At 44.4% G+C, this 21446-nt stretch overlaps 11 protein-coding genes across 11 annotated transcripts; 8 read left to right on the plus strand and 3 right to left on the minus strand.

The window, feature by feature from the left end:
* Nucleotides 1-4: 4 nt before the first annotated feature.
* V1516DRAFT_668504 (uncharacterized protein) lies at nt 5-2046 on the plus strand. Its single transcript, XM_066921008.1, has one exon. It carries the CDS (start codon nt 30-32, stop codon nt 1773-1775), a length of 1746 nt encoding a protein of 581 aa, XP_066779940.1. The 5' UTR covers nt 5-29; the 3' UTR covers nt 1776-2046.
* On the minus strand, nt 1751-2735 carry V1516DRAFT_668505 (Longin-like domain-containing protein). The gene is made up of 2 exons (XM_066921009.1): nt 1990-2735; nt 1751-1931 (listed from the first exon to the last, which is right to left on the minus strand). The coding sequence occupies exons 1-2, from the start codon at nt 2506-2508 to the stop codon at nt 1869-1871; spliced, it is 582 nt and encodes a 193-aa protein (XP_066779941.1). The 5' UTR covers nt 2509-2735; the 3' UTR covers nt 1751-1868.
* Nucleotides 2736-3303: 568 nt separating this feature from the next.
* On the plus strand, nt 3304-4766 carry V1516DRAFT_668507 (uncharacterized protein). The gene has a single exon (XM_066921010.1). It carries the CDS (start codon nt 3597-3599, stop codon nt 4437-4439), a length of 843 nt encoding a protein of 280 aa, XP_066779942.1. The 5' UTR covers nt 3304-3596; the 3' UTR covers nt 4440-4766.
* Nucleotides 4767-4866: 100 nt separating this feature from the next.
* V1516DRAFT_57657 (methylenetetrahydrofolate reductase) lies at nt 4867-6427 on the minus strand. Its single transcript, XM_066919250.1, has 2 exons — nt 6190-6427; nt 4867-6129 (listed from the first exon to the last, which is right to left on the minus strand). The coding sequence occupies exons 1-2, from the start codon at nt 6274-6276 to the stop codon at nt 5317-5319; spliced, it is 900 nt and encodes a 299-aa protein (XP_066779943.1). The 5' UTR covers nt 6277-6427; the 3' UTR covers nt 4867-5316.
* Nucleotides 6428-7054: 627 nt separating this feature from the next.
* On the plus strand, nt 7055-8183 carry V1516DRAFT_645344 (phosphoribosyltransferase-like protein). Its single transcript, XM_066920172.1, has 2 exons — nt 7055-7461; nt 7528-8183. Exons 1-2 carry the CDS (start codon nt 7150-7152, stop codon nt 7885-7887), a joined length of 672 nt encoding a protein of 223 aa, XP_066779944.1. The 5' UTR covers nt 7055-7149; the 3' UTR covers nt 7888-8183.
* V1516DRAFT_668512 (dynein light chain type 1-domain-containing protein) lies at nt 8184-9445 on the plus strand. The gene is made up of 7 exons (XM_066921011.1): nt 8184-8495; nt 8555-8577; nt 8737-8770; nt 8824-8858; nt 8904-8930; nt 8994-9063; nt 9110-9445. The coding sequence occupies exons 1-7, from the start codon at nt 8441-8443 to the stop codon at nt 9172-9174; spliced, it is 309 nt and encodes a 102-aa protein (XP_066779945.1). The 5' UTR covers nt 8184-8440; the 3' UTR covers nt 9175-9445.
* Nucleotides 9446-9573: 128 nt separating this feature from the next.
* Nucleotides 9574-13656, plus strand: V1516DRAFT_668518 (DNA-directed RNA polymerase II subunit RPB2). The gene is made up of 3 exons (XM_066921012.1): nt 9574-9728; nt 9798-13410; nt 13468-13656. The coding sequence occupies exons 1-3, from the start codon at nt 9719-9721 to the stop codon at nt 13511-13513; spliced, it is 3669 nt and encodes a 1222-aa protein (XP_066779946.1). The 5' UTR covers nt 9574-9718; the 3' UTR covers nt 13514-13656.
* A 15-nt stretch (nt 13657-13671) lies between these two features.
* On the plus strand, nt 13672-15000 carry V1516DRAFT_56456 (3-hydroxyacyl-CoA dehydrogenase). Its single transcript, XM_066919222.1, has 3 exons — nt 13672-13969; nt 14024-14123; nt 14175-15000. Exons 1-3 carry the CDS (start codon nt 13829-13831, stop codon nt 14891-14893), a joined length of 960 nt encoding a protein of 319 aa, XP_066779947.1. The 5' UTR covers nt 13672-13828; the 3' UTR covers nt 14894-15000.
* Nucleotides 15001-15195: 195 nt separating this feature from the next.
* Nucleotides 15196-17402, plus strand: V1516DRAFT_56043 (nucleoside phosphatase family-domain-containing protein). The gene is made up of 2 exons (XM_066919219.1): nt 15196-15797; nt 15930-17402. The coding sequence occupies exons 1-2, from the start codon at nt 15497-15499 to the stop codon at nt 17306-17308; spliced, it is 1680 nt and encodes a 559-aa protein (XP_066779948.1). The 5' UTR covers nt 15196-15496; the 3' UTR covers nt 17309-17402.
* V1516DRAFT_668522 (Las1-like-domain-containing protein) lies at nt 17402-18964 on the minus strand. Its single transcript, XM_066921013.1, has one exon. It carries the CDS (start codon nt 18922-18924, stop codon nt 17497-17499), a length of 1428 nt encoding a protein of 475 aa, XP_066779949.1. The 5' UTR covers nt 18925-18964; the 3' UTR covers nt 17402-17496.
* An 80-nt stretch (nt 18965-19044) lies between these two features.
* On the plus strand, nt 19045-21218 carry V1516DRAFT_668523 (ATP-NAD kinase-like domain-containing protein). The gene has a single exon (XM_066921014.1). It carries the CDS (start codon nt 19194-19196, stop codon nt 20964-20966), a length of 1773 nt encoding a protein of 590 aa, XP_066779950.1. The 5' UTR covers nt 19045-19193; the 3' UTR covers nt 20967-21218.
* Nucleotides 21219-21446: the final 228 nt, after the last annotated feature.

Raw genomic sequence — 21446 nt, forward strand, 5'->3', positions numbered from 1 at the left:
AAACTATTCAACAAAATAAAGCAGAGATTATGACTTGGCCAGCTTCAGGTGCAATAAAGTACTATCACACTTTCAAGCCTGCACCGGCCACAACTCGAGTGGATATCTCTCAAGCTCTAGAGGAGTTGCTTGCACGCGCAAACAACCATATCGCAGAACAGATTTCTCCGAATGAAGTACCTCAACAGAAAAAAGAAATTGGAACTCAGAAATTAATAGAGAAGGAAAAAGATCCTCTTTCTATTTCAAATAAAGCCAAGAAACGTGAGATCAGAAAAGAAACCACTCGACGAAAGATCGACCGAGCAGAGACAGCAGCCGCGACTATCAAAGAGCCCAAGCCATCTAAACCAAATCGCCAAGCGTTTTGGTTTGAAAAGTATCTATGGTTTTTATCAAGCGATGGATATCTCGTGCTGTGTGGGCGCTACGCTTACCAGTCTGCGGTTTTGCTTAAACGGCACTTGGGTCCACATGATATAATAGTTTCGGCAGACGTTCCAGGATCAGAGTATGTCGTCGTTTTGAACCATCTGAATGTCGATGTTGTTCCACCGAGTACAATAATGCAGGCCGCCACTCTTGCCGTATCAACTTCTATTGCTTGGGAGACTAACGGAGCAGTGGAAGCTTGGTGGTGTCGATCCAGTTCGTGCAAAGTTAGTACGAATGTCGAGCAGGCTCTTGCAGCTGAATCTGACGTAGAACTCGAATTAAATGTCATTATTGATAAAAAAGTGAAAATTGGCGTTCCACCTTTGATCATGGGCTATGGATTTATGTTCATTATAGACGATGCTAGCGCTGACCGACGAGCCAAACTTCGTTCGGATGCAGCCGTCCTTGATTTATCGGAATTGGCACTAAGTTCGACTGACGAGCCCGCAACTGTTTCGAAACTTGCCAAGATTATTTCTATTTCAGGTTCTGATGCTGGTTCTGATGCAGAAGAAGATCATGAAAGGTCGGAGAGCAAGGATATCGAAAGTTCAGATGATTACGAAAGCACGACTGAATCGGCTACTGCAGTATCGCGGGATGATACACCAGTGACGTCGAGCATTCCCCGCGGCAAGAAATCGAAACTGAAAAAGATTGCTACTAAATACGCAGAACAAGATGATGAAGACCGTAATCTCCGTATGCAGCTTCTAGGATCGGCAAATAGTAATTCTCGGCGGCAGGAGGCCGAATCAGTGCGTCGATCGAAGCGCGAAGCTAGAGAGGCTGAGGAACGAGCTCAGAAGATGCAAGACGAAGAAGCAAAGCTTAAGAATCGAGATCGAAGAAAGGAAGTTCTTGAAAAGCAACGTGTTCCGCTAAATTCATTGACGCAGTTGCTAGAAGAAGACCGCGGAGTAGACTTCACACTTCCGATCCGGAACCTGGTTGCAAAACCTGATCGTGATGATGTTCTAGTCGCTGCGATTGCTGTATGCGCTCCTTGGCCTGCGCTTCACAAATTAAAATATAAAATCAAATTAATGCCCGGTATGGGCAAGCGCGGCAAAACACTCAGGAAATGTACAGACTTCTTTGTGTCAGGAATGGGTTCGGCTGTCGATTTTAAAAATACGGACAAGGAGAGATGCTGGAAGTCTGAGGTCCAATTGATCGGTGCCTTGGATGATACCGAAATTGGACTTCCGGTCGGCATCCAGAAATTCAGAGTGACAATCCCGTCAGGGAAACCTACAAACTCCTCGAAACCAAAGCTGGCAGAAAGTGGAAAATCTGGAAACAAAAAGAGTAGCAAGAAAAATGGGAAGCAGTAGTTGGCATGTACATTTAAGTCGATCTTAGTTATTGCATCACATGAAAAGTAATTTACAGCAAAACTGAACAAAAGCATAGAGGTATATTTTGAATTACAAAGCCTGTTTGACTCTTTCGGAAACCTTCGCACGAACAAGTTGTAAAGCACTCATGAGCTAGAGAAAGATATTAATAAAATTCAAAAAACATTGAGCAGAACTTGGGAATACATACGCCTTGTTCACTGAGATCGAGATTGATGGTCGTGTCATTAGTGGGCGGACGAGTGACGCGAGTAGAAATAACGATCGGGTCGGTTTCTAGAATAATACCGTCATCAACGGTTTCATCGACTGCAAGAGAAACCAGGTCATAATTGTCAATGATTGTGCGCTTGTCCAATGAATGTTTGAGTAGAATTTCTAGCGAGTCGCGCAGAGCAAGAACAACCTGATACAACATGGTTTCGTTCTCATTGAGTCCACCGACGACGTAGATGATAACATCAACAACCTCTTTGTAGACAACTATATGATTGTCATAGAGGATAATGTCAGTTCCTTGCTTATGAGTCTTGTCGAAAAGTCCTTTTTCAAAAATCCGCTGCTCCTTAATGGTCGGATAAGCACTAGCGTACTGGTTGTGTGGATAGGGATGAGGTGGTTGGTAGTACTGTGTGAGGATGCGATGCGAGTCATTGTCTAAAATAAGGATTGCATTGACTGTGAAGAGAGTGACGTTTGATTGGGCCATGTCTGTCTGGAACTGATCAATGAGAAGGAAGTAAAATAGGATTCAGTATCACTCGTAAATTAAGCCAGCAATCGCTTCTCTGACTTCCAATATCAATCAAAACTGCTGAGCTCCCACTGTCAGGAAATGCAATGTGATGAAAATAATCAAGAACAAATCCTGAGATAAAGAAAAACTTGTTCGTCTTCGATTTACTGACCTTCTCCTCGACAGCACGACGAAGTTGAAGCCGCCGTGGTCTCTCCAAAGTATTTGTCTTTTAGTCTCCTAGCAGAACGTTTTTCTGGTGCTGGATCCACGTATCACATGATTTATATCAGGTGACTTATTTGATGACATATATGGCTGATTATACTAACACCATGGAATGGTAAGCAAGCGGAGCGGCCATAGTCATCTGTCAACTGGAATTTAGATCGCGGTACGTATTGTTGACCGGTACTGTACGGTCGTATCGTGACCGGCTGTGAGCTGAGTGGACTGGAGATCAATAACTATTTTGTTTGCACAGAATTGTAATTTTGCTGCGCATACTAACGTCAGCTCTTACGTCCATTGCTGAACTCAGTCACTAATCCGCTCTCTTTACAGCCGTCTCGCCAGCTCTCCACTACTGTTCTCTCCGCAGCAAAATCACCGAACGAGGCTGTTCAACTGCGCCTTCTGCCGCGTTTCGTGAGGCTGAATCCCAATTTGGCCGGGGGCGCATCCCAATATAGCAATTTCCAGCATTCCACTTTGGGGGCCCCTTTTCATGCTTTTCTGGTCGTCCATATTAGAAGTCCGCTTCCCTGCAGAAATGTTTCTACACCCTCTGGCAGGGAAGTGCAGGAATCAAATATTGAAGATCGTCCGTTGTTCGCGCTGAGTGTCTATGAAAATTGGGTCGACTGCCTTTTCACACACAGTCAGAATTCGAGACTCATTCAATAACAGTTCAAAATCGTTCTATACCAGGATTTCCCTTGTCGAACAAGGTCGACGAAACAGCTTGTTTACATAGCTTCCGGGGTCTTCTCTGCAGTAAACAGAACCCCATTCTCGCGCTATACACGTTAAATCTATCCAGTGCCTCTATTTCACCAGCCATGTCATCATCTAGTTCGCCGAGCACTATTCTGCGAAGGACAATCGTTGCACTTCTTGTTGTCGTTGTTGTCGCGTCGTCGATCGCGCTATTGACAGCGGCGTATCAAGCATATATGCGACGTATCGATCGGATACAAGAAGCTAGCCGAGGCCACAGCAGGATTTCGTCTATTGATTTTACTGAAAAGTTGTCAAAGTCTGCGTCGCCGTCACCGCGCTCAAGAACGCGGTCTCATCAACGGACTCCGTCTACGACGGCACTCATGAGCTCATGCGACTCTTCTCCCGAAACGGTCGAGCTACCCCAACCGAGCAAGCAGTCCTCCATGACAACTGTCGTAGGAGAGCCTCCAAATTTTTCAGACACTCTTGTTGTCAAGAAGCGGTCTGACAATTTACCACCACTATTTTCTTCTTCTCCTGATGCTGTCCATTTTGGTGCCCCCGACGACCGATCTCCAGTCATGCGTTATATCTCCCGACTCCCCTTTTTCGGTCGTCAACAGCAACGCAAAGAAACAACTGTTCCCGAAATTCGTATAACGTTCCCCGATGATGAAGACGACGATGACGAAATCTATGCTTCATCGATAACTAGTCGTGACTCTGATTCCAGCACGATTAGCGACGATTCCGTCTCTACACTCTCCTCCGAATCTTCAATCTTGTCTGCCAGCCGACCGAAAAAGAAACCCCGCGTCGTCGTCGTGCAAATATCCGAGTCCGGGGCAGCTTTTGTTCGTGATCTGGTGGAGGATCAGGACAGTCAATCTGATCCAGTCGAGTCGAAATGGCAAAATATTGACCTTAATGGAGTAGACTATTCTATTCAGCGGTCATAACTTTAAACGGTTCCTTCGGTCTACTTCGAGTTACAATTTAATGTTTTGTTGAAACTTGTTATATGTTTGTAACTGCTACATTTTCGAGGAATTCCCCTGTATTATAGTTTTTGGTTCTGTCGATATTGGTCCACAGGTTTTGATTTTTCTTGTAGCATATTGCTTGGGTTTTGGTTTGTAACGTCACAATTTTTTATGCTTATTAGCTGTGCTTTTCATTGGATATCAGGTAGCACGATGTATGTATATAACTAGCTAATACTATTCTATTTAAACTGTTCTTGGACATGATCACGGTCCTAATCGTTCAATATAATCGAATCCGGCATTATAAATTACATATCTGTTGACGTCTAATTGAGTATATAGTTATAGTTATACTTAATTAAATTAAAACAATAACATTACTGTTATACTTCTCTGTTGAAAAAAGCATAAGCTCGAATGGTCGTTCCTTTCATTTCACGAATTTCTGCCAGGTAAATTTCCTGCTTTTCTGCTGTTTTTCTGCTTTTCCGTTTTCTGTATATGTTGGAATATCGGTTCAACACACAAGTTGCACCATTTGCTGCGAATAATCATCCGGCAAGAGAGCTTGTTCTAAGCCCACCATTTGCAAGAATAAAAAAAATATTCGTATCGATCATCAGGACTCATATAACGATGAAATCATCAAATAAATAAAAATAATAAGGAACAGGATAACTTGTGCCCTGATAAAGAAAAATTCAATGCTTTTGTTGAAAAAGACATAACTTTTTTTGTGCGCCACCTCTAGTTTCGCCCAAAGAAACGACCAGACTAAATAATACATAACATTAAGCAAAAAAAAACCAGTTAATAAATCAAAAAAAATAATACCAAGAAACGAATAATCCTAATAGGTCACGCCCAGATGGTCCATGATAGACTTTGTTGACTTCTCCAAATTCATGGTGTAAAAGTGCAAATGATAAATGTGTCCACGCTCCATGATTGTCTTGCACATATTAGCCATAATATCGACACCCAAATCACGGACAGCAGCCTCATCGTCCTTAACACTATCAAGAGCACACATGATATCTTTGGGAACAGCAATCTCACACCATTTCACCCTGCGAACGAAACTAGCGTAATTCGAAATAGGCATGATACCAGGGATAATAGGTGCGGTTATTCCCTTCACACGGCAACGATCGACCCATGAAAGAAAGTTCTCGACATCATAAAACATCTGAGTAATCACAAATGAAGCACCAGCATCCAGTTTCTCCTTCAAATGGTCGATCAGAATCTCGGAATCGTGCTGCTCAGGATGGCCTTCGGGATATCCGGCAACACCAATCTCAAAGTGATCGTCGTACTTTGCACGAATGTACTTGACTAGATCTCGCGCATACATGAACTTTTCGCTGGACGGGTCCCATTTCTCATCATCAACAAGAGCATCACCACGCAGAGCGAGAATGCATCGGCAGCCACTGTTGTACGCCTTGGACAACGCGAGATCAACATCCTCTTGAGACATACCAGTACATGTCAAATGCATACAGGTGTTGAGGCCATAGAGCTTCTGGGCCTTCCCAATGAGCTCGTTGGTGCTTGTAACCGGCTGTCGGCTAGCACCGCCAGCGTTCCAAGTGACATCAACAAACAGAGGATGTAACTCCTTCATGCGGTCAATACGTTCCAACAAATTCTGAACTCCCTGCAAACAAAACACTTGTTAGTACACCCACCTCATAAATCTCTTAAAGAAAAAACTAACCTGCGCGGTCTTGGGAACAAAGTATTCAAACGAAAACGACACCACTTCATCTTTCCAGTTCTCTTGAAGAGTTTGAGAAACCTTCATTTCGTGATAAAGCAAGAAATTGAATCAAAAAAAAGTCGCACAGCTGAAAATAAATCTCAAACGAAAATAAAACTTGATAAACTTGCAACTCTCGTATTAACAACCAACTCAAACAAAGGAAAGAAAAGCACAGCAGTCACCAACAAAGTTGAGTCACTACTGGCTAAAGTTAACCAGGTATTTGCGAGTATCCGACGAACGACACTCAAGTAATAAAATTAACACAGAGGCAGGGGATAAACCTGTAAACCCAACTCCTCTAATGTATGGAAATAGCACGCTGGCAGCGAGTTTTGTTGTATATTAGGATGTATACGATGAAAAGGAAAAATATCTGCAGGAGTTCCCGACAGCGAAAAGATCCCTGTGAACAACACGCCGGCGGCGGTGACTCGGGCCTGCCCTTACCTTCGGTGTGTTTGGTTTTGGGCCGCAGTACTGTAATTTCCCTTTCACAATCGGCAAAACACATGACTCTGGGAGCTCAGTGAATCCAACAAGGTGATTCGCCATCGTCCAAAAGGTCATACAGGCTCTAAGATAATGTCAGTAAATTTAAATGCGATCAATAAACTGTTATGTTTTGTCTATTTCCAAAGAATTTGCAACATCGCATTTATATATCATAGAACTGCACGAAGTCCGCCAGTATCGTTTGTCACCGTAATATGATGGTCCCCTTAGGTCCTCGCCGCACTCTCTCTATGACAAATTTTCAAGCTCTGGATCTTATCGTGTCTCTATCGCTATTTGTTATTTTTTATTTTTCTTCTCTGTTATTTTAAACAGATAGGAAATCGTTTTGTATTTCTAGTATCTGTATATAAGTTTTTTCATAATATAGCTACTCAAACCTTATATCGTATTATCGCGATGAAGGAACACCAATCCAAGCTTATCGAACTTTCCTATGAGAACCAAATCATCTCTCTTGGAGATTTCACTTTGAAATCTGGAAGAAAGTCGCCTTATTTTTTCAATTCGGGTCTGTTTAAGTCGGGAAGTGTTCTCAAAGCTGTGGCATATTCCTATGCCCAGACCATTATTGATCATCCCGAGTTGGAGTTCGATATCATACTAGGCCCTGCGTACAAGGGAATTCCTCTTGCAGCTGTTACTCTTGTCAAGCTCGCTGAACTTGCGCCTGAAAAATTTGGTTCTCTTGAATATGCTTATAATCGGAAGGTAAGCCGCGAATGATCTCAATTTTCTAAACAGGCTAGTCAGAGTATAGATCTAATTTTTGTTCAGGAGAAGAAAGACCATGGAGAAGGCGGAAACACTGTTGGTGGGTCTCTCAAAGGCAAGCGAGTTCTCATTCTGGACGATGTTATGACTGCTGGTACTGCCATCCGCGAGTCTCTGGGGATTATCAAGGCTGAAGGAGGCACTTTGGCTGGTGTTCTTCTTATTCTCGATAGGCAGGAGCGCATGGTAGAATTTGAGCATTCCATGATTGCTCAAGTCCGAAAAGAATATGGTGTTCCAGTTTTGAGCATCATCACGTTCGCTGATATCATTACTTACTTTACCGGTAAGCTCCCTGCAGAGGATATCAAGAAAATGGAGGATTACCGTAACAAGTACAGTCCAAAGCCAATTGCCGAGTAAATTACTATATGATATTTCTTGGCTGCTCGTTTGTTATGCTACATTTCCTTCTGCTATAATTCATTCGTAATCATAATTGTCACGGATGCGATTCACAGATATGTAGTTCGTAACTGGAGCGAAATTTCGATATCTGGCTGCTGCTATAGGTGACAGTTTTGTCTAGGTCGACCCCAGAATATCGAAATCATGTACACAACATCACGTTTAATGTTTTCCGTGTCCGCAACTTCATGTAGTTATGAATAGGCCTAAAAGTATTTGTAATAATATTCAGCATAATATAATATTAGTCTCTTTGAGTACAATTGATTCTCACAATAGATTGGGACAATCAACCGTTAGGACGGCTCTATGTGTTTTCAACTATGCCGGATAGACCGTTCTATACACGTATATTCGCTGTATTTGTCTTATCATTTTTTGTCGCACTGGATTATTCTGATTCTATGGATTCAGCTCAATATAATAGATAGAACTCAGTCGAAATTAAATTTAGGTCGTTGTGATTCCTGCAGCAGCTAGTTAGCATTGACGACATAAAATTACGGCAATGTCAAACACAAAATCAAAGGGCCACACAGGTGGATATTCATGGGATGGAAAAGGTAGTATAAGTTTTAGTGTTGAAATTGAAGCAAGGAAAATATTTACTTACTGAATCTAGCTGTAATCAAAGCTGCAGATATGGTATGTTTGGTCTTGAACATGATGAAGCACCTACGAAGCTTGACCACCCCCGCGTGGCCGAGTTTGAATTTTTAAGCACTTCTTCCTATCCATTCAGGATAATCTGACCTTTATTGAATTATTCTGAATAACTTTGTATTAACATGCTGACTTGCATAGTCTGAAGAGATGCAGGAGATCGTGATTGATCTAGGTAAGTAGATCCGCCTTAATATTCATGGACTGTTCTAACACCGAATTCAATAGCGACACAAGGAATGGAGAGATATAACATTGAAAAAGTACGATGACCTAGTATACATGATGATGCTTACTGACATTATAAGGATATTGCGGCCCACATCAAAAAGGAGGTAAGATACGAGATCTTGACATATATTGCCTACGACTTCTCCTAGTATTAACCTTACACCCAGCTTGACGCGCGTTTTGGACAGACATGGCACTGTGTAGTAGGACGAAATTTTGGAAGTTATGTGACGCATGGTATGTACGATGAGTGTGCTAGGCAACAGTAGATCTGACTGTTTAGAAACTCGACATTTTCTTTACTTTTATCTGGGTCAGATCGCCATTTTAATTTTCAAGACTGCCTAGAGTGAAAGGAATTGTGAAATTAGTACTACCTTTGTATGATATATAGCAGTATCCAGCGCATGAGCTCAACATGAATGGTGTCGTTCAAATCTGTGAAGCTATTTTCGAGTTTATCAGGTTGCTGGACTAAATAATATGTTGAGCCCCTATCCTTTGAACATTTTGGGCATAGTGGAACCTAGCTAAGGTCCAACTAAAATCAATTAATATTTGAGTCTAAAATTCAATCTCTCTTCTTTTAATTACAACCCATATTTCAAGTATACATTCAGCCAAGTTGCCAGTTCACGTGACTGAGTGTAAATCGTGGAATGCATATAAGTAAAATTCAGAACGCTGAATTTGTAACATTCGAATTTCCAGCGCGGCGTAACAGGAAATCTCGAAATCAACGTTTGCCGGTCTGGTTTTCTTGTCTGTATAACCATTCGATCCGTTTGTTTGGTTGGCAGGATCCTGTGGCAGCCGGGTTCCTTGATAGATCTTTAAGATAATCACAGTAAAAACGTGGTTTTTTGCTGGACGATTGCTCGACTAGCGCGCGATGGCGGATGGTAAGTAGCTGAAAGCCAGGTGGTCGAGAGACTTGATTTTACAACCGATTTGTGAATCTAACGACATAGCATATGGTAATGATGCATACGGGTATGATGAGGAGTCGCAAATCACTTCAGAGGATTGTTGGACGGTGATTTCGGCTTTTTTCAATGACAAAGGTTTGGTTTCGCAGCAGCTGGAATCGTTCGATGTTTTCATCAACCACACAATTCAAGAACTCGTTGTCGAGGAGCCTACGCTCACTTTAGATCAGCCAGCCCAGCATACCGGACCTAACGATGATATCAACAGAAGATATGAAATTACGTTTGGTAGTGTTTTCATTTCTCCGCCTACAATGACTGAGGCTGATGGCAGTACTCACGCTATGTTTCCCCAGGAAGCACGCTTAAGAAATTTGACATACTCTTCGCCGCTTTATGTGTCCATGTCGAAGCGAGCTCTTGTATCTCGCGATGGTGACTTAATGCCAGGTCAGGAAGTTGTCTGGGAAGAAGACGAATCTGAAACCCAGGAAACAAATAGTACCGTATTTATCGGAAAGGTCCCCATGATGCTGCGCTCTCAGTACTGCAAACTTAGTGAATTAAAAGAGCATGATTTCTATGATGTCAATGAATGTCCTTATGACCAAGGTGGCTATTTCATCATTAATGGGTCCGAAAAGGTTTTGATTGCTCAGGAGAGAAGTGCTGCCAATATCGTGCAAGTCTTCAAAAAAGCTGCTCCTTCACCTGTCAGCTATCTTGCCGAGATTCGATCAGCTATCGAGAAAGGTTCCAGACTCATTAGTAGTATGCAAATAAAGCTCTACGAGAAAGGAGGTCAGGATAAGTCAGGGCCTATTATTAAGGCAACCCTTCCCTATATTCGTGATGACGTCCCCATTGTTATCGTTTTTCGTGCCCTTGGAGTTGTACCCGATGGCGATATTTTGGAGCACATTTGTTTTGATCAGACGGATTCTCAGATTCTGGAAATGCTTAAACCTTGTATCGAAGAAGCCTTTGTTATCCAAGACAGAGAAGTTGCTCTGGACTACATTGGCCGACGTGGTACTTTGATGGGTGGGGGCAAGGAGAGACGCTTGAGATACGCGCGAGATATTTTGCAAAGAGAATTGCTGCCTCATATTACTCAGAGTGAGGGTTACGAAACTCGGAAGGCTTACTTCTTAGGCTACATGGTACATAAAATGCTGCAATGTGCTCTAGGTCGACGTGAATTGGATGATCGTGATCATTTCGGTAAAAAGCGTCTTGATCTAGCTGGACCCTTGCTTGCAAATCTTTTCCGAATTTTGTTCAAGAAGCTCACACGAGATATGTACAAATATATGCAGAAGTGCGTTGAAACTAACCGAGATTTCAATCTAACTCTTGCTGTCAAACCTAACACCATTACAAATGGATTGAGATATTCGTTAGCAACTGGTAACTGGGGTGAACAGAAAAAAGCTATGTCTTCTCGTGCAGGTGTGTCGCAGGTATTAAATCGATATACGTTTTCTTCGACGCTTTCACATCTGCGTCGTACGAATACTCCTATTGGACGTGATGGTAAAATTGCGAAGCCTCGTCAATTGCACAATACTCACTGGGGTCTCGTCTGTCCTGCGGAGACACCAGAAGGGCAAGCTTGCGGTTTAGTGAAGAATTTGTCTCTTATGAGTTGCGTCTCTATTGGCACGCCTGCCGAGCCTGTTACATTATTTGCTGAGGAATGGGGCATGGAACCGCTCGAAGACTATACTCCTCATATGAAACCAAATGCCACCCGCATTTTTCTGAATGGTGTATGGATCGGTACCCACAATAATCCAAATAGCTTAGCAGACACTCTGAGATCTCTCCGTCGGCGTGCTAAAATATCGCCAGAAGTTAGCATTACTCGCGATATTCGAGAAAAGGAATTTCGTATTTTCACTGATGCCGGCAGAGTGTACCGTCCGTTATTTATCGTCGACAATAATCCAATGAGTCCTACTCAAGGAGATCTTGTCCTGCGTAAGGAGCACATTAACAAACTTATCGACGATTTTGATTCCACCAACAGTGATCGTTTTGGATGGGATTCTCTGGTAGAAGAAGGAGTAGTCGAATATATCGATGCGGAAGAAGAAGAGACTGTTATGATTGCGATGACTCCAGAAGATTTGGAATTTTCAAGGCAGATGAATTACGGGGGTCAATCGTTTGAAAATTTGGATCCCTCTCACCGTGTCAAGTCTCGGGCAGGCGCGCATACTTGGACGCATTGTGAAATTCATCCCAGTATGATTCTTGGTATCTGCGCCAGTATTATTCCGTTTCCGGACCATAATCAGTCACCACGTAACACATATCAGTCTGCTATGGGTAAGCAGGCTATGGGAGTTTACTTGACTAATTACTCAGTTCGAATGGACACTATGGCAAACATTTTGTACTATCCACAAAAGCCCTTAGCAACCACCCGTTCAATGGAATATATGAAGTTCCGAGAACTTCCAGCTGGACAAAATGCGATAGTTGCAATTCTCTGTTATAGTGGATATAATCAAGAAGATTCCGTTATTATGAATCAGAGCAGTATTGATCGAGGCCTATTCCGGAGTATGTATTTGCGGTCCTACATGGACCAAGAGAAGCGAGTAGGCATGGCCTGGGTGGAAGAGTTTGAGAAGCCCATGCGATCGAATACTCTACGTATGAAGCATGGAACTTATGACAAGCTGGATGATGATGGCTTGATTGCTCCAGGAGTTCGTGTATCTGGTGAGGATATTATTATAGGAAAGACAGCTCCTATTCCTGCGGAATCGGAGACTGAAGAGCTCGGTCAACGTACCGAGTCACATACGAAGCGGGATGTATCGACACCTTTGCGTAGTACCGAAAGTGGAATTGTTGATCAAGTTCTTTTAACGACGAATGGAGAAGGATTGCGTTTTGTTAAAATTCGGATGCGGACGACCAAGATTCCTCAAATTGGTGACAAGTTTGCATCACGCCATGGCCAGAAAGGAACCATTGGAGTTACATATCGACATGAAGATATGCCGTTCACAGTCGAAGGAGTAGTTCCGGATATCATTATCAATCCACATGCCATTCCTTCGCGTATGACGGTTGCGCATTTGATTGAATGTCTGTTAAGTAAAGTATCTTCTCTGTCTGGACTTGAGGGTGACGCAACGCCGTTCACGGAAGTCACAGTAGATGCAGTTTCCAAATTGCTTCGCGAGCATGGTTATCATTCTCGAGGATTTGAGGTTATGTATAATGGGCACACGGGCAAGAAATTGATGGCGCAAGTATTCTTTGGGCCAACATATTATCAGCGACTACGACACATGGTGGACGACAAGATTCATGCCCGAGCACGAGGACCTGTGCAAATTCTGACTCGCCAGCCTGTGGAGGGTCGATCACGAGACGGAGGCCTTCGATTCGGAGAGATGGAGCGAGATTGCATGATTGCGCATGGAGCTGCTGCCTTTTTGAAGGAACGTTTGTTCGAGGCATCGGATGCTTTCCGAGTGCACGTTTGCGGAGTATGTGGATTAATGTCGGTGATCACGAATTTGAAGGCAAATCAGTTTGAGTGCCGGGCTTGCAAAAATAAGACAAATATTTTCCAGATTCATATTCCATATGCAGCCAAACTATTATTTCAGGAGCTGATGGCTATGAATATGTAAGTGATTGAAGTGCGCTCGAATGGAAGTGGATTAACTAACATGAATATTTTTAGTGCGCCCAGAATGTTTCCCGACCGAACCGACACAGTGCGTTATTGAATGAATGAAGAGGGTTAAAATGAGGATATAAAAAAGAGGGAGAAATGTGATGTTCTAGATAGTAGAGCAAAAAATGTAACAGTATTCTGAACAAATGGGAATAGTACGTAGGGGCCGGTACAGGTTGGGAGAGGTCGGGGATTAGTGGTGTTTCGAGCCGAGCTTCACGTGCAATGTGGAGAACAAGATGTGGAGAAGACGGGTGATCTAAACAATAATTAGATTTGGATTTAGTATAAATGGTAGTCTGCGAGAAGTCGACAGCAGAGAATTAGCTTGAGCGAGGATTTGTTTTAACTCAGTGACAATAAAAGCATGAAGATGATAAGCCCTGTAGTTACGACAAGACCGAGGATGATCCGGACCTTGAATCACCTGTGCTTTAGAGGATTTCAAACGAGTGCTGCAGGCAGACACCAAGTGGAGCGATTAGGAGTCATTGGAGCCGGACAGATGGTAAGTAAATGACCATTTATGAGATTATAGCCGAAGGAGGAACTGACGGGGTAGGGATTTGGGATCGCATATGTTGCTGCGATGCGAGCTAGAGTCCCGGTGCTGCTAATCGACAATTCGGCGGAGTCGCTAGCAAAGGCTGGAAAATTTTTAAGTGAGAATATTTTATAGGAAGAGGGGAGTGAGGATGACTAACGGTGAGAAGAAAAGCTAAGCGAGAAAGACGTAGCGAAGGGCAAAATGACTGGGGAGCAGGCTGAAGAACTACGAGGGATGATCGAGATGACGGACGAATTTTCTCGAGTCGGGCAGTGTGATTTTGTAATCGAAGCCGTACCAGAGATTGCAAGCTTGAAGCAGCAGATTTTTGCAGAGCTGGCGATGAGTACGGCGGCAGATGCGACGTTGGCGACTAACACATCGTCGATCTCGATTACGAAGATAGCCGCGGCCGCGAAGGGACGCGAAGATAGAGTCGTAGCTACGCATTTTATGAATCCGGTGCCGGTTCAGAGAGGAGTCGAGATCATCCGAGGCTTGCAAACGTCGGACGCTACGGTTGAGCGAGCGGAAGCGCTGGTAAAGGCGATGGGCAAACTGGCGAGCGTGAGCGAAGATCGTGCTGGGTTTCTGGCGAACAGAGTGCTCATTCCGTACATCAACGAGGCGATTTTGTGTTTGGAAAACGGTACAGGCACACGCGATGGCATAGATAGCATTATGGTCAACGGGTGTGCTATGCCTATGGGCCCACTTGCATTAGCCGATTTTATCGGCCTGGATACCTGTTTGTCGATCATGAACGTTTTGTTTGAGGAGACGCAGGACTCCAAATATCGCGCGAGTGCGCTGCTTCGGCGGATGGTCGAGGCCGGTTGGCTGGGCAAGAAGACTGGCCGTGGGTTCTATGACTACTCATCGTAGATTAGGGGGGGGGGACTTTTATTATTATATTTTATTATTTTAGGTCCTGCCGCATGCCGGAAACAGACCTGAAATCTCTCCAGAAATAAGCTCTAAAAAGGTACAGATTGACTGAGCTGCAACCAATTTAGCCCGAATTAAAAGCCAATGTTTATTTCAACCCTATCAACCAACAACTAGTGTCTGCACTGTTGTTACTGGACCAGACAGGCTATGGGCAGCCTTACACCGTGTCCGTGGCTGGGCTGGCTGCAAACTGGCTGCAAACGGGTCCATTCTCATTCATGCTTGTTCTTGACACAGGACCCTTGTGGATCACAATATGGAGGCGGCCGCATACATCCCAACGCGATCGCGTCGGGGGCAACAGGTACAGAGGCAGCCATCCAGGTCTGACAGTCAAGGACAAAGTGTCGGACGCCCGTCGTTTAAAAAGTCCACCTTGCGTGCCAATTTCGAGCGCGCGTTCTAGCGTCCTTTTTTCTGTTATTGCTCGCAGTCTGATTTCACGATTGGCGACAATTGCTTCGGCACGCTTTCTTTTTGCTATTATAAAACGTAACCCCTTCGTTCACTCTGTCGTCAGAAGCCCGATCGTCGGCCATGGAGTTCCCACAGTCTGCACAAGACACTGAGAACGGTATGCGTCGTCGTCCAACAATCTTTTCGTTTCTCTCGTTTCGTTCATCAACCGACGGCAACTCGCTCAATGGCTCCTCATCTTCGTACAGCTCCGGCTCCGGCTTGCTAGACAAGTTGCCGTCTGGACGATCTAAGCCGTCGTTGTCGCTTGGTCTTGCGCTGCGCTCGCGTATTGGCAAGACCTTTTTGGTTGGCCTTCTACTGATTGCCAGTCTTGTGCTGTACTTGTCTCCGCCCGCATCAATGGCCAAGTTAGTTACAGGTAAGCTACTTATATATATTTATATTAATTTTTTTTTATTTTGGAATTGTTTTTGCTTTAGGCCTACCTTGGTCCTGCAATTACTTCTTTAATTGTTGCTTTGAAAGCGCCCATCGCTCACACCTTACTTAGACTCGCTCAAAGTAACCACTGAATCCGTTGATCTTAACCAGGAGGATTCTCCTGCTGGAACTTGTTCTCGGTCGTATGATGGCAAAAAACCCGTCACGCAGTACGCTCTCATGATCGATGCAGGATCCACTGGCTCTCGCATCCACGTGTATGAGTTCCACAATTGCTATGAGATGCCCGAGCTAGTTCGCGAGGTTTTCGAAATGACCAAGCCTGGCCTTTCTTCGTACCCGACCGATTCCAATGCAGCTGCTCGGTCTCTTGATCCTCTGCTCGCAGTTGCTATGAAAGAAGTTCCCGACGAATACAAGTCGTGCACTCCCATTGCTGTCAAGGCCACTGCTGGACTACGCATTCTTGGATCTTATGCGTCCGAGCGGATTCTTCTCAAAGTTCGAGAGCGTCTTGAGAAGAACTATCCGTTTCCAGTTGTTCCTGGTGATGGTGTTTCCATTATGGATGGCTCCGACGAAGGTGTGTATGCGTGGATCACGACGAACTATCTTCTAGGCAACATTGGTACCAAGGCTGAGCACTCGACCGCTGCTGTCTTCGATCTCGGCGGTGGTTCCACTCAAATCGTATTCGAGCCCACATTCCCGGTGTCTGAAGCCGGCGTCTCCGAAGTCATGACCAACGGAGATCATAAGTACGATCTCGATTTTGGTGGTCGTAAGTTTACGCTCTATCAGCATTCTCATCTTGGCTATGGTCTGATGGAAGCGCGCAAGAAAGTCCATCTTGCGGTTCTTCGTGCAGCTATGGCTGATAATAGCGATGTTGTGCCAAAGACCGTAACAAATCCTTGTATTCCGCCAGGCATGACACGGGAAGTCGAAGTCGCTCTGACTGATAAGAAGACGGTCACGGTGAGCATGGTCGGGCCTACTGAGCCATCTGGTACTCAATGTCGGTATTTGACTGAGCAGATCCTCCAAAAGGAGGCTGAATGTTCAGTGCCGCCATGCTCGTTCAATGGCGTACACCAGCCAAGTCTTTTGCGTACATTTGCAAAGGAAGATATTTTTATTTTCTCTTATTTCTATGATCGCACGTTCCCGCTGGGCATGCCGCATTCTTTCACGCTGTCTGAACTGCGAGACTTAACTGCACGTGTTTGCAAAGGAACGCCTAGCTGGGACAGTTTTGGGGCAATTCCCGGCGCCCTGGAGGAACTTCAAGGTAGGCCAGAATGGTGTCTGGATCTGAACTTCATGGTTGCAATGCTTCATGCTGGTTACGACATTCCTCTTGATCGCGAAGTCAAGATTGCGAAGAAACTGAAAGGAAACGAATTGGGCTGGTGTCTTGGTGCGTCGCTGCCATTGCTGGATCAAGGAACGACCGGCTGGACTTGCAAGATCGAGAAGGTGCAGTAAAGTGCTGTTCATGACCTCGTTTGATTTTATACATTTGTTTGCGTTGTTAGATATTTCCATTGTATTCCACGGAGGAAGAAAGGCTCATAGATATTTGAAGAAGAGTAAAAACTTTTGGATTAATTCTATTGATATTTCAAGATAATTCTATTTACAGTGTATATTTCCATGCCAAATAAAGTATGAAACTAAAAAATTCCAATTGGCCGTGTCGACCATTCACTTTCAGGTACTAATTCCCAATTTTGTGCTGAACTTGCGGAAGTTTTCACACGTTTCGATCTATGGCTGATAAAGTCGTCTAATTTGGACGAGATTCGAGAGATATTGTTTAGCGTTTCGTCGACTGACTGTTGGTGAGAACTTTCGCCGATAGATTCGGATATCGGAATGACTTCTCGAGGGTCGTCTGAATTTACATCTAACTGTGACAAGGAATTGACTTGCTCCTCATAAGTTTGTAAAAACAATTTCTCTGTTTTATCAGCTGGATCTCTAAGAATCAGCTTCCGGATAGCTTGACAAGGTGCCAACTTCAATGTAGAAGTCAAGCCTAGAAACGTCGTAATCGAGATATGAAAAACTGGCTCACCTGATTTTGAATCACGGGCGTTGACAAGTTCTCGGATCCAGTCAAGTGCATGGTGTACTCGAATAGAGTATTGGCCTTGCAAGATTTTGGGGGTATGAGAAGTGAAAGCGCTGTAACCTACTGGATCAGCCAAAACGACTTGTAAACAATAGACAACAAATCCTCGTTGCACTTTTGCAGCTACATCTTTCAGAACAGGACTTAATCGCTTGATACTTGTTGCCGAATCAGGCAGTCGATTTAAGGTCGACATGTCGTGCGCAAAGTATCCAAATATAGTGAGATACCAGTGCTGTCGCTCTTCTTTATTAGGTTTCTCATTGGCTAGCTTTACTAACTCGGCAGTTGAAAGTCGAACGAGTAAGTCATCAGAAATCGGGACATCATAATCTGTCAAAGTTGATCGTAACAGCAACAAAGATTGATCTTCAGATTTGATATTATTGTAAAGAGATCCTCCACCTACACTAGCGACTAGAGTTTCCAATGGCGCATTGGCCGTAAACCCTTGAATCTGAAGTGCAAGCTCGGTATCAACCGAATTCAATCTTCTGAGTTCAGGCTCCCAGTAGTGATCTTTCAAGTATAAGATCGCTTCCTTTGCAGAGGATTCAAGAATTTCCAATCCGGGCAAGTTTTCATGGGTACAAGCATGACGCACGTCAACAAACCGTGCAGGCAACGCAATCTGATCAGCGAGAATATATAGCGGCAGCGCATACTGGCCATTCTGCAAAGGATCCAAAAGCAAATTAACAAAGCGCACAAGCGCAGCCGCTAAAGCTAATCGTCGTGCCTGATTTGATTTAACCATTCGAGCGCTGATCAGATTTGCTGTTAGAACCGAAGAGACCGGTGCATTTCCTCGAAGTTCCCAGCTGGTGACTGTATCCAACGCGGACAAGATTTCATCGGTGCTGAGGACAGCTGCAGAGCCGAATTGCTCGTGAATGGCGCTATCGAATGCACTTTTGATACTCAGAAACTCGGCTACATCACGAAATGGAACTGTACGCGGTGCCATTGCAGTCAGCAGTATACGCCGTGAATAGGTTACTTCTAGTGTTGGACATTGTCGGCCTAAAATAAATCTTATTCTGTTCTCCCAACTGTCACAGTGGACGATGTCATATGTAGATGTCACGATGAACGTTATGCGGAGAGTCCATTGCGGGTCTTGTTCGACCACGGCGTACTTTCGGTATCAGTGGACGATCTTGGTTGCAAAAACTTTGGACTAAACTTCTGCTGCTTGTATACAGAAAACGCAAATACGACTATTGCATCAGTATTATGGCCAATTCTCCGCGCTCCAAAACGCAGTACGCGGAGTCGCCTGCGATCGGTCCGCTGGATACCAGCGATGATCTCCCATTTGGAAGGAGGACCTCAGACGGCATGAACGATATCGAATTCGACAACGTGTCCAACACTTCTTCGGATGAAATGAGAAGCGTTGAGATTGTTGTCGATCCGCAAAATGAGCTCGCATCTCGCCGACGGCGCGCCTCGCTTGCAAACCCGTCTCTGACTTCCTTCATGATCGGCGGTGGATCTCAGAGTGGATGCTTGCTCCATGCGTTGCTCGACACTGAGCGACAGAGTCGCCGTCGATCCATAGAAAAGCCGAATTTTGGACTTGCTGGATCGAATAATGCTATTGCGTCCGAAAGCGATTTAGATGAAGACGATCGCGATGGAGACGTGGACAGCGAAGTCGCAGACAAAGTCGATATCAATGATTGGATTTCCAAGGGCCGGCAGCAGCCGGATGAGAAACCGCGAAAATCTGGATTTCTTCGAAATTCAACTGCAGATATCTCCACTGGTCGAAATACAGGTTCTGTTCGAAAATCGCCGATATCGCGGATGAGACGGAACAATATATTTTCACATCAAATGAGTAGACGTCAGCTAGCTGATATGGCGTTCAGTGTGCGAGATTTAAGCAAATATCTGGGTACTTTGCGGATAAAAATGAGAGTGAGCAAAGTAATGATTGTTACAAAGATTTGGGATCATGAAACAATCAAACACACCTCTGCTCTGGTTGACTACTTACTTGATATAAATACTACCACCGCTCGCGACCAGAAGCAGCAGCAACAACAACCCTGCGATTACCGCTCTCGCCTTGGTGGATGGACTGTCTACGTCGAAGATGTATTGAAGACGGACGTTAATTTTGACACCGGGCTGATTCTCGCCAAAGATGCTTCAAGAAAAGACCGATTACAATTCTGGTCGAACGAATTATGTGTTGAACATCCCCACATGTTTGATCTAGTGATTACATTAGGCGGCGACGGCACGGTTCTTTATACAAGTCGGTTATTTCAGCAGATTGTTCCTCCGGTATTGAGCTTCAATCTTGGCTCGCTCGGGTTTCTAACAAAGTTTGATTTTTCAAATTACGAAACGGTTATCAAAAAATTGATGAACGAAGGCGTAGTTGTGTCACTGCGGATGAGGTTCGAATGCACGGTGATGAAGTCACGGCATATCTATAAAGACTCGACCGAGGATCTATCGACCGAGATTCTAGATAGAGTCGAAGCAGAAATGACACACGTTCCACAGGCGACTTTTAGTATTCTCAATGATATGGTTATCGATCGAGGTCCCATAGGTACGATGTGTACCGCTGAGATCTACGTTGACAACGACCATTTGACGACGGCAGAAGCAGACGGTTTAGTGATAGCCACTCCTACTGGCTCGACGGCATATTCACTTTCCGCCGGAGGATCATTAGTACATCCAGACATTCCGGGCATGTTGATTTCCCCGATTTGTCCACATTCGCTGTCGTTCCGTCCGTTAGTTGTTCCTGATTCGGCTGTCTTGCGTATCGGAGTCCCATATAACGCGCGAACATCAGCCTGGACTTGCTTTGACGGTAAAGATCGAATTGAGCTTCAACAAGGCGATTACTTGACGATCAGCGCGTCGCGGTTCCCATTCCCGATGATTCAGAACAAAAGGTTGGGTAGTGATTGGTTTGAGAGCTTGAGCTCAACTTTGAATTGGAACCAGCGCAAGATCCAACGTCCATTTGATCAATAGATATTCTATATCTGCGATGTTGAAATTCGTTAGATATTGTTCGATATTGCTGAATAATGCAGGATATTGGGTATCACCTTTGTGTGTTGTACTTGAGTTATGTATCTGACAGCCGCGGCCGGAAAAGAGCCAAACTTGAAATTGTGTAGGATGCGGCTCGGGAAATGGCCCAGATCGGCAGTCGGCGCATTTGACTGTCGTGGGGGCTTCGATAGTAACGAACCGATAGGCACAGATGTTGTAATAGCATGTAATTAGTACTATATTATTTATCGTCTTGATTACTGGACTCAGTTTCCTACCATCTGACTATTGTTGGACTGTACTTTCACGATTGACTCTGGTCTGGTCCAAAACAGCAATCCCATTTTCATCAGCGGCTATACAAGCTCGAGAAATCATAAATAACAGCCATGGCCGAGGAAACCGCAGGGGACTGGCGACGGACGAATTCGTTTAATTCTACGGACTCGGAAGATC

This window comes from Lipomyces oligophaga (genome assembly GCF_038497815.1).
Source record: "Lipomyces oligophaga strain CBS 7107 unplaced genomic scaffold V1516scaffold_1, whole genome shotgun sequence".
Classification (NCBI taxonomy): Eukaryota; Fungi; Ascomycota; class Lipomycetes; order Lipomycetales; family Lipomycetaceae; genus Lipomyces; species [Lipomyces] oligophaga.

Coding starts and splice junctions, on each gene's coding strand:
- V1516DRAFT_668504 (XM_066921008.1), top strand. CDS start 30: ATGACTTGGCCAGCTTCAGGTGCAATAAAGTACTATCACACTTTCAAG.
- V1516DRAFT_668505 (XM_066921009.1), bottom strand. CDS start 2,508: ATGGCCCAATCAAACGTCACTCTCTTCACAGTCAATGCAATCCTTATT. Junction 1,932..1,989: donor TCGATCTCAGTGAACAAGGC/GTATGTATTCCC, acceptor ATCTTTCTCTAG/CTCATGAGTGCTTTACAACT.
- V1516DRAFT_668507 (XM_066921010.1), top strand. CDS start 3,597: ATGTCATCATCTAGTTCGCCGAGCACTATTCTGCGAAGGACAATCGTT.
- V1516DRAFT_57657 (XM_066919250.1), bottom strand. CDS start 6,276: ATGAAGGTTTCTCAAACTCTTCAAGAGAACTGGAAAGATGAAGTGGTG. Junction 6,130..6,189: donor TTGTTCCCAAGACCGCGCAG/GTTAGTTTTTTC, acceptor TTTTGTTTGCAG/GGAGTTCAGAATTTGTTGGA.
- V1516DRAFT_645344 (XM_066920172.1), top strand. CDS start 7,150: ATGAAGGAACACCAATCCAAGCTTATCGAACTTTCCTATGAGAACCAA. Junction 7,462..7,527: donor AATATGCTTATAATCGGAAG/GTAAGCCGCGAA, acceptor ATTTTTGTTCAG/GAGAAGAAAGACCATGGAGA.
- V1516DRAFT_668512 (XM_066921011.1), top strand. CDS start 8,441: ATGTCAAACACAAAATCAAAGGGCCACACAGGTGGATATTCATGGGAT. Junction 8,578..8,736: donor TAATCAAAGCTGCAGATATG/GTATGTTTGGTC, acceptor TGACTTGCATAG/TCTGAAGAGATGCAGGAGAT. Junction 8,931..8,993: donor CGGCCCACATCAAAAAGGAG/GTAAGATACGAG, acceptor CCTTACACCCAG/CTTGACGCGCGTTTTGGACA.
- V1516DRAFT_668518 (XM_066921012.1), top strand. Junction 13,411..13,467: donor GAGCTGATGGCTATGAATAT/GTAAGTGATTGA, acceptor GAATATTTTTAG/TGCGCCCAGAATGTTTCCCG.
- V1516DRAFT_56456 (XM_066919222.1), top strand. CDS start 13,829: ATGAAGATGATAAGCCCTGTAGTTACGACAAGACCGAGGATGATCCGG. Junction 13,970..14,023: donor TCATTGGAGCCGGACAGATG/GTAAGTAAATGA, acceptor CTGACGGGGTAG/GGATTTGGGATCGCATATGT. Junction 14,124..14,174: donor AAAGGCTGGAAAATTTTTAA/GTGAGAATATTT, acceptor AACGGTGAGAAG/AAAAGCTAAGCGAGAAAGAC.
- V1516DRAFT_56043 (XM_066919219.1), top strand. CDS start 15,497: ATGGAGTTCCCACAGTCTGCACAAGACACTGAGAACGGTATGCGTCGT. Junction 15,798..15,929: donor AATGGCCAAGTTAGTTACAG/GTAAGCTACTTA, acceptor CACCTTACTTAG/ACTCGCTCAAAGTAACCACT.
- V1516DRAFT_668522 (XM_066921013.1), bottom strand. CDS start 18,924: ATGGCACCGCGTACAGTTCCATTTCGTGATGTAGCCGAGTTTCTGAGT.
- V1516DRAFT_668523 (XM_066921014.1), top strand. CDS start 19,194: ATGGCCAATTCTCCGCGCTCCAAAACGCAGTACGCGGAGTCGCCTGCG.